The sequence below is a fragment of the Ctenopharyngodon idella genome, chromosome 11 (genome assembly GCF_019924925.1).
Source record: "Ctenopharyngodon idella isolate HZGC_01 chromosome 11, HZGC01, whole genome shotgun sequence".
NCBI lineage: Eukaryota > Metazoa > Chordata > Actinopteri > Cypriniformes > Xenocyprididae > Ctenopharyngodon > Ctenopharyngodon idella.
Window position 1 is genome coordinate 21618873 of NC_067230.1, and position 13089 is coordinate 21631961.

At 37.7% G+C, this 13089-nt stretch overlaps 2 protein-coding genes across 4 annotated transcripts in view; one reads left to right on the forward strand and one right to left on the reverse strand.

The window, feature by feature from the left end:
* The window catches only part of iqsec1b (IQ motif and Sec7 domain ArfGEF 1b), a 181268-nt gene extending 174582 nt beyond the window's left edge, over positions 1 to 6686 (reverse strand). For all 3 annotated transcript variants that reach the window (XM_051911869.1, XM_051911868.1, XM_051911876.1), the window contains exon 1: positions 6249 to 6686. In XM_051911869.1, the coding sequence (XP_051767829.1) occupies positions 6249 to 6535 (287 nt within the window). In that variant the 5' untranslated portion in view covers positions 6536 to 6686. The remainder of the gene's footprint in view (positions 1 to 6248) is intronic.
* The window catches only part of hdac11 (histone deacetylase 11), a 73887-nt gene continuing 67418 nt past the window's right edge, over positions 6621 to 13089 (forward strand). The window contains exon 1 of the mRNA XM_051911885.1: positions 6621 to 6758. The gene's annotated coding sequence lies outside the window, so the exon portion shown is untranslated. The remainder of the gene's footprint in view (positions 6759 to 13089) is intronic.

Below are 13089 nucleotides of genomic sequence, written 5' to 3' on the forward strand. Positions count from 1 at the left end.
CTGTTATTTCAAATTATTTTAAAAATGAAAAGACACTTTAAACGTGAAATTAAACCCGCCAGTAGGTGACAGCGAATGTCACTGAGATTCAACCGATTCATTCAAACGGCTGATTCATTGCTGTGGACTATTTTCGTAGGCGAAATAGAGAAAAACAGGCGATTTGGTGTCTAAAATGTATGTCACTTGATATTAAGTTCTTGTTCATTAAATTGTAATCATGCTGATATCTGGAGAAAAATGGCGCTCTTTGTGTGTAATATTGGTTAACTATATTAAATGATATAATAATAAAAGATATATAGGTGCATTTTGCCCCTTATCTTGAATTCTGGGGGCATTCTAAAGGCATTTTAGTTGACTAAATCACACAGTGAAATCGTGCACTCTGTTGAAACCTTTTGATAGTGATGCATTGATGTAATAGATTTTGCCACAAAACTAAATTTATCAGTGACAACTTTGCCTTTGTGCAAGAAATCACCTCTCAAGAAAACGCTTTCTTTAAGTCTTTTGATGCAATGTCTGCATGTCTTAAACATCCAGGGCTGCGTTTCTCAAAAGCACCATGAGCTAAGTTGATCGTAGAGAGGCCAGTGGTGCCAATGGTTCTACGATGCTTTTGAGAAACACAGCTCAGGTGAATATCTCAAATTTGCTATTTTGACACTCCTCCAGATATTCTGCAGTTGTAAGAAGCTGCAGAATAACTAGTTGTCTTTCCTTTGGTGTTAAAGTCCTTCAAATCATTAGGATGTGAGAAGATCAGAGCGGATGATCTTTTCAAATCCTCATGATTTGAATGACTTTGGGTTTAATACCAATGGAGAACGAGAAAAAAAAAACAATCATAGTGACTTCTACATTGTATTTGCACGCTTCATTGTGATTGCCTGTGATATGAAGTAATTTTTTCGCTGTCCTTTGGTACTAAACCATTCAAATCATGAGGAAGGAATAAGATCAGATGAGGTGATCTTCACAAATCCTCATGATTTAAAGTACATTTGGTTTAATACCACAGAAGAGTGAAAAAAAAAAAAAAAACACTCTGTAGGAGGAGTGTTAAAATGGCATAACTTAAAAGGATAGTTCACCCAAAAATGAAAATTCTGTCATTAATTACTCACCCTCACGTCATTCCACACCCGTAAGACCTTCGTTCATCAAAAATTAAGATATTTTTGATGAAATCCGAGAGCTGACTCCTCCATAGACAGCAATTTAACCACCACTTTCAAGGTCCAGAAAGTCCTTTAAAGGGATAGTTCACCCAAAAATGAAAATTCTGTCATCATTTACTCCCCCTTAAGTTGTTCTAAACCTGTATGAGTTTCTTTCTACTGCTGAACACAAACGAAGATATTTTGAAGAATGTCAGTAACCAAACAGTTGACATTTACTTCCATAGGATGGAGAAAAAAAAATACTATAGAAGTCAATGGGGCCCATTAACTGTCTTTCTTCTTCAAAATATCTTCTTTTAGCATTGTATTTCAAATGCATGCTTTACTGCATCTGTCTGCAACAAAGTCATCTTTTCTCATTCTTCTTTTGGTATTAAACCCAGAGTCCTTCAAATCATGAGGATGTGAGAAGAGTGGAGATGATCTTCTCAAATTCTCATGAATTGAAGGACTCTGGGTTCAGTACAAAAGGAGATTAAGGAAAAAGGAAGCATACTTAACATCACAGGCAATCCCACCGAAGCATGCATTTAAGATACAGTGCTATAAATATAATATATAGCTTTGTGACTACGCGTGTTCCTCTTAAGTTATGCCAGTTCCCTGCTCCTCCAGTTATTCTGCAGAATAAGTTAAGCTGCAGAATAACTGGAGTGGTCTTTTGCTCATTCTCCTTTGGTGTTAAAACCCAGAGTCCTTCAAATCAAGAGGATGTGAGAAGAACAGAGCAGATGATCTTTTCTAATCCTCATGATTTGAAGGACTCTCAGGTCAACACCAAAGGAGACTGAGAAAAGAAGATGAATTCACATCACACAGGCAATCACAATGATCCATACATTTAAAGGGCACCTAGAATGCTCCTTTTAAAAGATGTAATATAAGTCTCTGGTGTCCCCAGAATGTGTCTGTGAAGTTTCAGCTCAAAATACCCCACAGATCATTTATTATAGCTTGTCAAATTTGCCCCTATTTGGGCGTGAGCAAAAACATGCCGTTTTTGTGTGTGTCCCCTTAAATGCAAATGAGCTGCTGATCCCGGCCCCTTTCCAAAAAAGGGTGGAGCTTTAACAGTTCGCGCTTCAGTTGCTCAACAACAACAAAGCTGGAGAATCTCACGCGGTCAAAATAACAATTGTCAGTGACAGTGTTCAGCCTTACATTGTTCAAACCAGAGTCAGACACTGATGGAGAGACTCAGGAAGAAGTTACAACTTTTAGAATGCATCTGGACGTTTCTGAATGATTAGTGGATAAAGCGTCATGAATTTGCAGATGTTGTTTATGCTCATTCTGCAACATTACACACTAACTAAAGGTAAAAAAGTGAAATCATAATCAAGGACCCTGTTAAGATATTGACTACAAATAGCATAAGCATTTTCCACCTTCAGGCCAAATGGGTTCCAGGACAGTGAGGAACAGTTCCAGTTGCGTTTCCAGTTTAGCATGGTACAAACAGTTCTAACCTCAGATTTCTCTAACCAACCTCCATCATATTGGTGGAACACCTTTATGCTTGGCTCACACTACAGGATTTTTAGGCTGATTTATGCCTGATTTTCCCCTCTCGAGAATCGGAGAAAAAATCTTGTCGAGGACCTTGATCGGCTCCTATGTTCGGCGCAGATTATCTGGTAATGTGAGGCGTTCACAGATCGAATCTCGCACCTCCTGATCTACTCTCACACAAATCAGGGCTGCCCCGATCATATCACACGTTTGATATTCAGGATTTTAAATCGGGAAGATTATGTCAGTTCTTTAACAACAGCCAATGAGAGAAGTGAATGAGAGCACTTTTGAAATTGCGACCGCGAAACCAGCTGCTGTATGGGTCCGTTGGACAGTGGAGATGGCGGAATGGTGCGTTGAAGTGTTGCAACAACACAACTCCTTGAATAATGCGTCTTCAAAAACATGACACAACCGTACGGACAAAAAGCTGAGTAGAAATTGCTATGGTTTTGAACATACCGGGTGAGTATAGAAAGCTGCTAGCAAATGTAAACATACCTAAACATGTCAGTGACGAATATGTTTACATCCGCTTCCCAATGAAATCACATGAGGTGCTCTTCTGGGTATGATAATCTTAACAATACCCTGTAGTGTGTGCTGCGCTACAAATTTCAAATCTTGCAGTGTGCACGTTTTTTCACACTCGGTTAGGATTTAAAAACTCCTCTAGTGTGAGCTCAAATGTGTATATCAACTCAAACAATACAATGAATGTTCTTGTCAACTAATCTAGGAACCTTTCTGTTTGTTCATCTCCATAACCTCTCTGCAAATGTTAATAGACCTTTCATCTTCTTCTCTCTACTTCACATGTGCCATGTCTTTTCTGAGTAAAGTAAAAATAAATAAATAAATAAATAACTGGAAAAAAGGAACCCTAAAATCTGGAATGTAACCATCTATGCTCACTCCAATGTTTACCAACTGTACCATGCTTTCTACAACTCTTGCACCACAGATGTATATTGCATATATAGTAATCCTTATTACATAACAGTAAAAAAAGAAACTGTAACTGTGCCAACAAGAACCCGATGGTGGAAAAGAGACTAAAACAAAGTGTAAAAATATAGACCTTATTCAGAGCAGCCCAATGACAGGTATGAAAGCGAGGCTGTGAGTTTTCAATGGTATCCGCTGTAAAAAGCTGTATAATTTTCCACAGCTCATGTTGTCTGGAGTTTTTTGTCTACTGAAATTCCTTGGAAATATATTTTGCAGTGTTTTGTCAGTAGAACAATCCAAAAACATATTAAATAACAGTACAACAGCACAGAAGAGATGTGTCTATCCCTCACAGCCTCGCTTTCATTCCTGTTAAAAATCAAAGATGTCGCTGCTGTTAATAAGGTCTATTATGAACAGAATTGTTTTGACATTCAAGCAGGCACAGATAAGTCAGGCACATGCAAAAAGCAAATAGCAAGTGGAAAATAAAAATGAATTGCTAATGTTACACCACAGAGCTCAGTCACTGTAGAGCCAAGAATAAAATTAATCTATATCTTCCCTGATCTCAAGAAGTGTACAAAACTGATACAGTATTTCAATCTCACAGAATCTGCACAGCCTAGAAGAAAGGTGCCAAACTTTCCACCTCTGCAATGGATCACAAGAGAAGTTATTGACAAAATGAACTGTAGAAAGTGCAAGTGAAGTGCAACTCAGCTCATGAAACATCACCACCTTCTTTAAAGGTTACCTCTTTGGGTGCTATAGCAGACTAGAAAATGATTTTACAGTATAAACTATTAAAAATTTAAAAGATTATGAGATTCAGCCAGTGCATTTGCATTACAAGGGATAATATGACAACTGCATGTTCACATACAGCTAAAGTCCAAATACAACTCCGGCTTAAAAACACATGTCTTGGGGAGAAATATATGTTCCTGACTCATCCAAACACATATAAATTTCCATAAATATGCCAGATAAACACTTATCTCTTGCAATGAATCCACTTGGAAATCCTAACACACTGCAGCAAGCCAGCAAACCCATCATGTAGTGTGGCACCAGAAGCTGTGAGCTCCTGATTGTCAACATAATAAAATAATAGCAGATTAGAACACTTAGGGCGCTTTGTGACGTAATACAGTATTGCAAGGCATCGAAAAGAAGGTGTGCATGAATTCCAAACGGGCAGTTCAGCTCAAACATTCACAATTCATGAATTTGAACCCATGTTAAAGGTTATAATACAAATAAATAGGCCTACCTTACAAGGATATAGAGTTTAACTAGCTAATGTTTACCATTTTAGTCAACATATCAGACTGCTGAAATCAATTAAAAACCACCGCAGCTGGAAAACAGATGTTTCCGCGAACAATTCTCATAATTAAATGCCATTTTCTTATAAAAATGATTAAAGAAACAGGCTGCTAAAAGAGAGGATTTTTTGTCATACTAAACCTGGCGGCTTTACTGTTTAACCATATCGTTCAGATACGTTACTTGCTCCAAGATGCTCTCTTCGGATTACAGATGAGGAAAACGGCTTCATTTTTTTTTATTTTTTTTTTTAGGGCGTTTCACGCTACACTTAGCCCTGGGTTAATGTATTTTAAAACCCGGGTTAGCACTGCTTCACACCGTGGGGTACTAACCCCCTTCTCGAGAGAATGTTGGTTTAGCGCGTTGTTTAGCAACTGGCAACCCAATCAGAGCTTGCCATATTAAACATTCATGAGTTTTCTACAGTTCTTACAACTTTCACGCGCTATTTAGTCTCCACGTCTGAGGGAAACGGTTAAACATGTCAAACTGCGAAGGCAAACAAGTTAACTGAAATGATGAAGAGACTAATTTTTTGCTGTATGCCAACCCCTGCGGATCTACTTGGCAACATATTCCACAGATGGACACGCCGTTAAAAACAGGATGTGTGCTGTATTTGTCCAATCAACGTTACCTAACCTCATAAATATGCAAATAAGCACATTAACCCGTGCTTACGAAGGTACAGTGTGAAATCTCGAAACCTGTCGACCCAGGATTATTTACTAACCCCGGATAAAGTATGAACAACAGTGTTGAAACGTGGAACAAGACAGGATTACATTTACAGAATGACGCTGTAAAGAGAATTTCAAGTGTCAAAAACCTGTCAAAATTGAACGCCGTCGACATGGGGTGTGTGTTCAAGCAAGCTGCCTACCTAGACAGCATTTTGAGCATCGTACAAGGGAGCGTATTATTCAAAATTGCTTTTTATGTGTCTTTTCTAACTGACTGTGAGCTGCTGTGCTCCCTGAGGGTTACATAAATATATTCACTTCGATATAGACAGGCATTTTATATAAATAAAACGCCCTGTGACATTTGAGTGTTGGCATCTACTCACACCCAAAGCCGTCCCGTTAAGTGAGTCTGTTCATTGTCGTTGAGACCAACAAATAAACACTCCTGATCATAACTAGTCATTTAAAAAAGCAGCATATACAGCTGACATGCCTGCTTAGATATTCCATTCATACATAGTCCAAACGAGACACGAAACAAGCAGTGACAGCTTTGAAAAAGTGGCACTCTTACTTTTCTTGGATCACATTCTCCTTTATGGCACCCAGCGTGGGGTGACTGTTGCCCTGTTGTTGCAGTCTGCAGGTGGCCAGGTGCCTCTGGTGCTGATCCTTCAAGCACGCGTTCTCTTGACAAAGATCACACACTTGCTGTTCGAGCTCTTCAATACGATTCTTCTGCTTCTCCAACAACTCCTGTTGGGTTTCGATGATTTTATTGAGCTCTTTCAGGTACTCCGCCGCCTTGCTGGGGTTTTCGGTCGGGTTTTCCATGTCGATGTACGCGAAATGCCCGTCCATGGGGCAAATTCGATCCGCTGAGCTGGGTTTACAGCCGCTCCGCCATTGTTTATGTTTGCTGGCACTGCTGACTGCTGTCGGCGCTCAGTACTGAGTACTGAAGTTGCGCTCGAGCGCTCGTCCGCTGCAGCGCGCCGTCCAGAGGCTCTGCGCTGCGCCACAATAACTAACCCGCTCCGTGGATGGTAAATCCGTTTAACCCTTCAATGGGAGGACTGTTAAGGTAAGCAGTGTTTACTGCGCTGGTAGTATTTATCGTGGTGCATTATTTGCCCGCAAAAAAAAAAAAAAAAAAAAAACAGTTACAACCTGCTGAACATTTTTTTAAAAGCATAAACAGGCCAGTCTTAGCTGGTTTAAGGTGGTTTTAGCTGGTTTAAGTGGTCAAGCTTCTGAAAAATAACAACCAAAGGTGGTTTGATGGTCAGACTGGTGTTGAGCAAGATTGGCAAGCTGGTCTTCCAGCCTAACCAGCTGACAAATATCTTAAACCAGCCTAAGATGCCTGATATGTTGGCTGGTTTTAAAGAGGTCCTTTGAATTTTTCAGTTGGTCAGGCTGGGAGATCAACAAGCCCAGTTTGGCCAGACTTGTAGACCAAATTAAATTAAGACCTGCAAGCAATATTAGACTAGTTTAAGATGTTTCCTCCCAATAGGGATATTGCACTGTAAATCCATACTAAATTAATATGAGATTTGGATGAATCCCAAAGTGTCTCATCTCAGCCCTTTCAACAGGTGCACTACTCATCCTATCCAAACCACTTCTGCAGCAGAAAAGAGAGGCCAAAAGGGGAGTTACATTTTCATGCAACATCTCTTTTTCACTGGCACACGGACAGTTAAATCATGTTCTGTGTTTTCTACCATAGGCAGTTATAGCTCATTACATCATAATAAATGCTTAAAACTGTTGCTATTTTCTGTTTTTGCTGGTTATCTTTATATATTGAATCTTTATATATTTATATATCTTTATATATTGAACATTTTGTGAAATATTTACTTTGATTCCTTTTTATGTAAACTTTATTTTTTTTGCAAAAAAGCAGCAAAATGGATATCAATATCTTTGGATCATCATATGCATGCAAAATATATATACATTTTTTATATTTCAGCAGCTGTGTCTCAGTCCTACAGAGTGCCCTCTGGTGGTTGTCTTTGGCAATGACAATGGGTTTGCCAATTTAAGATTGATCTTTATGACCGTTGGTGCAAACCAAAACTTGATTTACTTGATTTATTTTTCAATTTGTTGGCATGTTGATTGTGTTGTATAATTCATAACAGTTACATTTATAGTTGAGTGTTTCTTGGTTAAGATGAAAAATAGTTGCATGCTGCCATCTAAGTGTTTCAAATTACTATAAAAAAAGCATTTGTCACATAAAAGAGAGAAATGACTGGGAATCTAATTATAGCGCATGTCCAGTAGAATGCATAGCATATGCAAGCTGCCAAAAAAAGAAAAAGAAAAAAACTGATTAGGGGAACTGTTTATCTTCCCAATTGTCATGACAGTCAGTGTTCTGAGGCATATGCTGTTTGGTGCTCCGGTACCTGTGCATTGTGCTGCTAATGAGGGAGAGACACCAGATAATGTGCATAATTCACATTTTATCCTCTGTGATCACAAAGACGCTGTCTCCATCAAAGCCTCTGCAATGATGACAAGGATGAGTTTTACTGTAAGAGAGTCTGCCTTCCTCAAAAATGTATTTTTAGAAGCCTTTGTCTTCTCTTGATTCAGTTTTCAAACTAACTTTTAGCCCTTATTTTAAAACCAAGATTGATTCTCATCTTTTTTGTAGCAGATTACTTTGTGGTTTGTAAAATTAGAACTAGGAATGGAAAGGTCATCTTGTAAACACAAAAGAAAATTCTTCTTCTTCCTCATTATGACCTATCACCTATGAGAAAGGTACCTTTTTCAGTAATTAAAATATGAATATATCAAACTGTCCATTGTAAATCCCTTCGCATCCATTAATAACATAAGGTCATAAAGTGCCACCAGCCATAACAATGAGTGTATAGGCTGCATTGGTTGAGATACGATTTATGACCTTAAATAATGTCCTGGCTCTCCCAAGCTTTATAATGGCAGTAAATAGAGGATGAGATTTTGAAGCCCAAAAAAAGTGCAACCATCCATCATAAAAGATATCCACACAGCTCCAGGGGGTTAATAAAGGCCTTCTGAAGCGATGTGTTTGTGTAAGAAAAATATCCATATTTAAAACTTTAAAAACTAAAATAACTAGCTTCCGACAGACACCCGTACGCAATGATTTATGGCGAAAGACTGAACTTTGACCTGGCGCATGACGCAATGACGAAACAAAACACTGGTCATGAATTAGAAGTCTAAAATGAGAATTTCTAAAGAGAAATGTCAGAGGATTTTGATATAAGAGAAGAGGAGCTTGAGTTTGTTTGAACAGCGAGAGGCGTCAAAGCTTGCGCTACTCCTACATCGCGCCAGGGGTTACTCTTTTGGCATAGTCGATGTGCGTATGGTGTCTGTCGGAAGTTTTAAAAACTTTTAGTTTTTAAAGTTTTAAATATGGATATTTCTTACACAAACACATCGCTTCACTTCACTTCACTTCAGAAGGCCTTTTTAACCCCCTGGAGCCGTATGGATATCTTTTCTGATGGATGGTTGCAATTTTTTTGTCTTCAAAATTGGAAGAGCTTGGAAGAGCCAGGACATTATTTAATATAACTGCAATCATATTCGTCTAAAAAGAATTAAGTCATATACACCTACGATAGCTTAAGGGTGAGTAAATCATGGGGTAATTTTCATTTTTGGGTAGGGCTGTGCGATATGACGATATATATCGTTACCACGAAATAAAATCCCTATCGTTAGAGATTTTGCTATATCGTATATATCGTAGTATGTAAATATATTGCACTATTGACACTTCAGAGTGATGAAATGCATGAATGTGAATATAAAGAGCGGGACGTGTTTGATGTTAAAAGAGTTATAAGCTCAAATGTATCCTTAAAAGGAACTCGGTGCAGCACTCGTGCTGACTGGCACACTGCCAAAGTGCGCGCAAGAAACCTGCCTCTCTCAGAAGGCGATCGCGAATTAGAGACGTGCGATCGATGTAAAAGTGTATTAAGCACAATAAGTAGGTGTGGGAGATATACTGGTAGACATGATTAGCCGGTAGAAATTTGTCAGCTGATAGAGATTTTGGACTATCGTCTCTGTCAAGGTTACGCTCACGTGAGGTTGCTATGCTGCGCGGTCACAAAAGCTTATAATTTGCATGAGCTTTTAAACATTGCGGTTTAAAAACAAGTGGTTTTAAACCGTTTAAGTGCAATTAGCAGTGAAAGACAACTCATTACAGCATATGCACGCGCTCTCTGAAGAGAGTTTCTCAGCGCCGTCTGAGAGAAGCGCGCGACATGAAGCCGCTGCTCATAGAGCGCGTGAGGACTGAACTGAGTGCTTTTTGACGCCTAACTGGGCTTGAACGGTTAAATACACATACCTATGTGCCAAAGTGACCACGTGTTTGCAAGTAAACAGAGCCATTTATGTCTTAAGTGAAGGTACAGTTGAGAAAGACAAGGCTTCCGTGCAGTCAGTCTTAAAGGGACAGCATCCAAATTTACCTGCTGTCATTATTAATGCTAATCAAACAACAAAAAAGAGTGAAAATCTCTTACTGCTTGCTTTTGTAACTTAATAAATGTAAAGAATAAATGTATATTTAATTTACACAGTAAAGACTATGCATTGTTTTTTATACCTTTGATTACTTTATACATTTTCTAGTGTTTTAAAAATTTTTCATGTAGGTCTATTTCGTCTCTTTGTTCTATTGTAGTTTGTTTTCTTTACTCTTTCTTTATCACAGTTTATTTGTCTTCAGTAAGCTTGAGAGTTTTTTAGGCTAATATTAATTTTTAAAATTATATTGAAATTGATGATAATTATGAAAATTCAATGATATGGAAAATTTTGATATAATAAAAATCTTATTTAATTCAAAAAATAACTATATCATGATATATATCGTTATCGTGATATAAAATTACTCACATTGTGATATAAGATTTTGGTCATATCACCCAGCCCTATTTTTGGGTGAACTATCCCTTTAAAGCAGTGTAATTTGTACTGCACTAACATCACTAAATTGAACTAAAATCATTTAAATTTCAGTTTTCAAACTGGATGTGAAATATTTTAAGCAAAGTGTGATGATGCACTACTCTGAGGATAAAAACAGGCTCTTTGCATTTTCTATTAGAAAACTAAAACATGCCTCTGTGAAAGACTTTTCTTTCTCAGTCTGAAATGTTTTTTGTTGGTGATAGGGAAATATGTTATGTGAGTGCAAAGAGAAAGAAAATAATTTACAACCACATACTTATTGGCACTGGCAATTTTAAAATTATAAATTGTGACCAGCTCAGTTTGGATTAGCTGCCCAAGGAAAAGCAAATCATATCTTCCATAGCCTCTTATTACGCATATTCTACAAAGAAAATTGTGTCTCAATCACTTTCAAGGCCTTTTTTGTTGTTATTTTCAGCATAGTGAATGGAAGCAATGGCTATAATGGTGTGCAATTCAATTTTAAAACTTGTTGTGCTGTCTCAATCATTGTCTACTGCATCTCATTGTCTGATATTTTGAGAGAATTTCCTCCTTCTGGTTCCAAACACACTGTAGCCTGAAGGGAAGCTGTCTTCTAACCCCCTTCCATCTCTCTCCCTGTCTTTACCCTCATCTTCTCAGCCTGAGCTCTGCTGTCTTCTTCAGTTCTTTGAGTAATTTAAACTCAGCTAAAGTTCTCATTCTTAAACATTTCATTAGCCTGACATTCAGATGGATGTATGTTTACGACAGCATCATGTGAGCGCACTTGTTTTGTGTACAAAAAAAAACAAAACAGGCTTAATTCCATTTGATAACAAAATGAAAGACTGGATCAGCCATATTTTCAACAGTATTGTGAATATCATTATAGCCGATCAATTAAAAAAAAAAGCTATTACGGATCTGTCGCTGATTATGGCTGCAAACAATGTTGTTTTAAAATGAATGAAATCACAAACATTTTCTCTAGATTTATGTGTGTGATCAAAGGGCATAGAAATAATCACCTTAATGGCATACTGTTTTTACCATGCCTCATACTGAAACAGCATTGATTTTCCAATGGTGTGGATTTTTACATACACAATGGCATTTCCAAAGTGCACTGTCTATAGGGCATAATGATATGGGGCAACAGAAAGGCAATGCAGTCACTGCTCCTTTGTGAAACTGACAAAGCACTTCAGAAAATCCTCATGACATTGCCAGGGAAGACTGCTTGTCTCTTTTTGCACCACACATTAAAATTTATACAGCCATTCATTGTCTGTAGAGTAAAAAAGGAAAGCATTTTTTAACTTGTAATTTTCTTCTCATAGTGTCTAGCAGATGGGCCTGCGATGAATGCAGGCCAACAACATTAGTTCCACAATCCCTGAACCATTCATATGTCAAGTCTTTTAATGAGGAACTGAGATACAAAATGCAGAAACAGTCTACAGACAGTTCTAATTTGATAATTTGTTTATATATTAGGTACAGCTATTCTTTCTTTTACCAATTCTCCTATTTTTTTTTAATCTCTCTCCTACAACCACATATCCTATAGCGACCGAATGGCCAGTTTCAGCCCAGATGGTAAAATACACCATTATTTGAATAAAAAGCAACGTTTGCTATTGATGGCCATTCAAAAATAGTTGTTTATTTGGAAGGAAAGGAAGGACAGAAAGTGATGTGATGTGTGGCCAAGTATGGTGTGCCATACTCAGAAATTGGGCTCTGCATTTCACCCATCCAAGTGCACACACACAGTATTGAACACACGCACACCGTGAACACACACCCGGAGCAGTGGGCAGCCAGTGTGGCACCTGGAGAGTGATTGGGGGTTAGGAGCCTTGTTCAAGGGCACCTCAGTTGTGGGTAATGAGAGTGGAAGAGTGCGTTTCATTCACTCTCCCCTAGGCCTGGGCGATATAACGGTATCGATATTTATCGACGGTACGTCTTATTCGATAACGATAGAAAAAATGTTCGATATAACTCTTGATATAGTTGCACTTAAATGCATTAAAATGTAAACAGACATAAAGTTCGGTTGCATGAACATGACAAGTGACTGTTAAAAAATGTATTTGACGTTGAATCTTCATTCAACAGATTCTTTTAAATACACTGATTCATTCAGTATTTATGGGCGTGTCATTGAATCATACATCCAAACAGATTTTTTTTTAAATAATTAATTCAAATATATTTAAAATTTTAAAAAAGACTGCAGCAATTAATATTTTGTCAGAACCTCTAGTAAATTACATTATTTCATTTAGCTGACATTCAGAATTGTGATCTCGGTTTGAAACAAACAAACAAAAATTCTCAATTTATCCAGAATTGTGCAGCTCTAAGTTTCTTTAACACTTATTTATTTAATCATCATATAAATTATAAGAAAGATTTGTTTACATTTT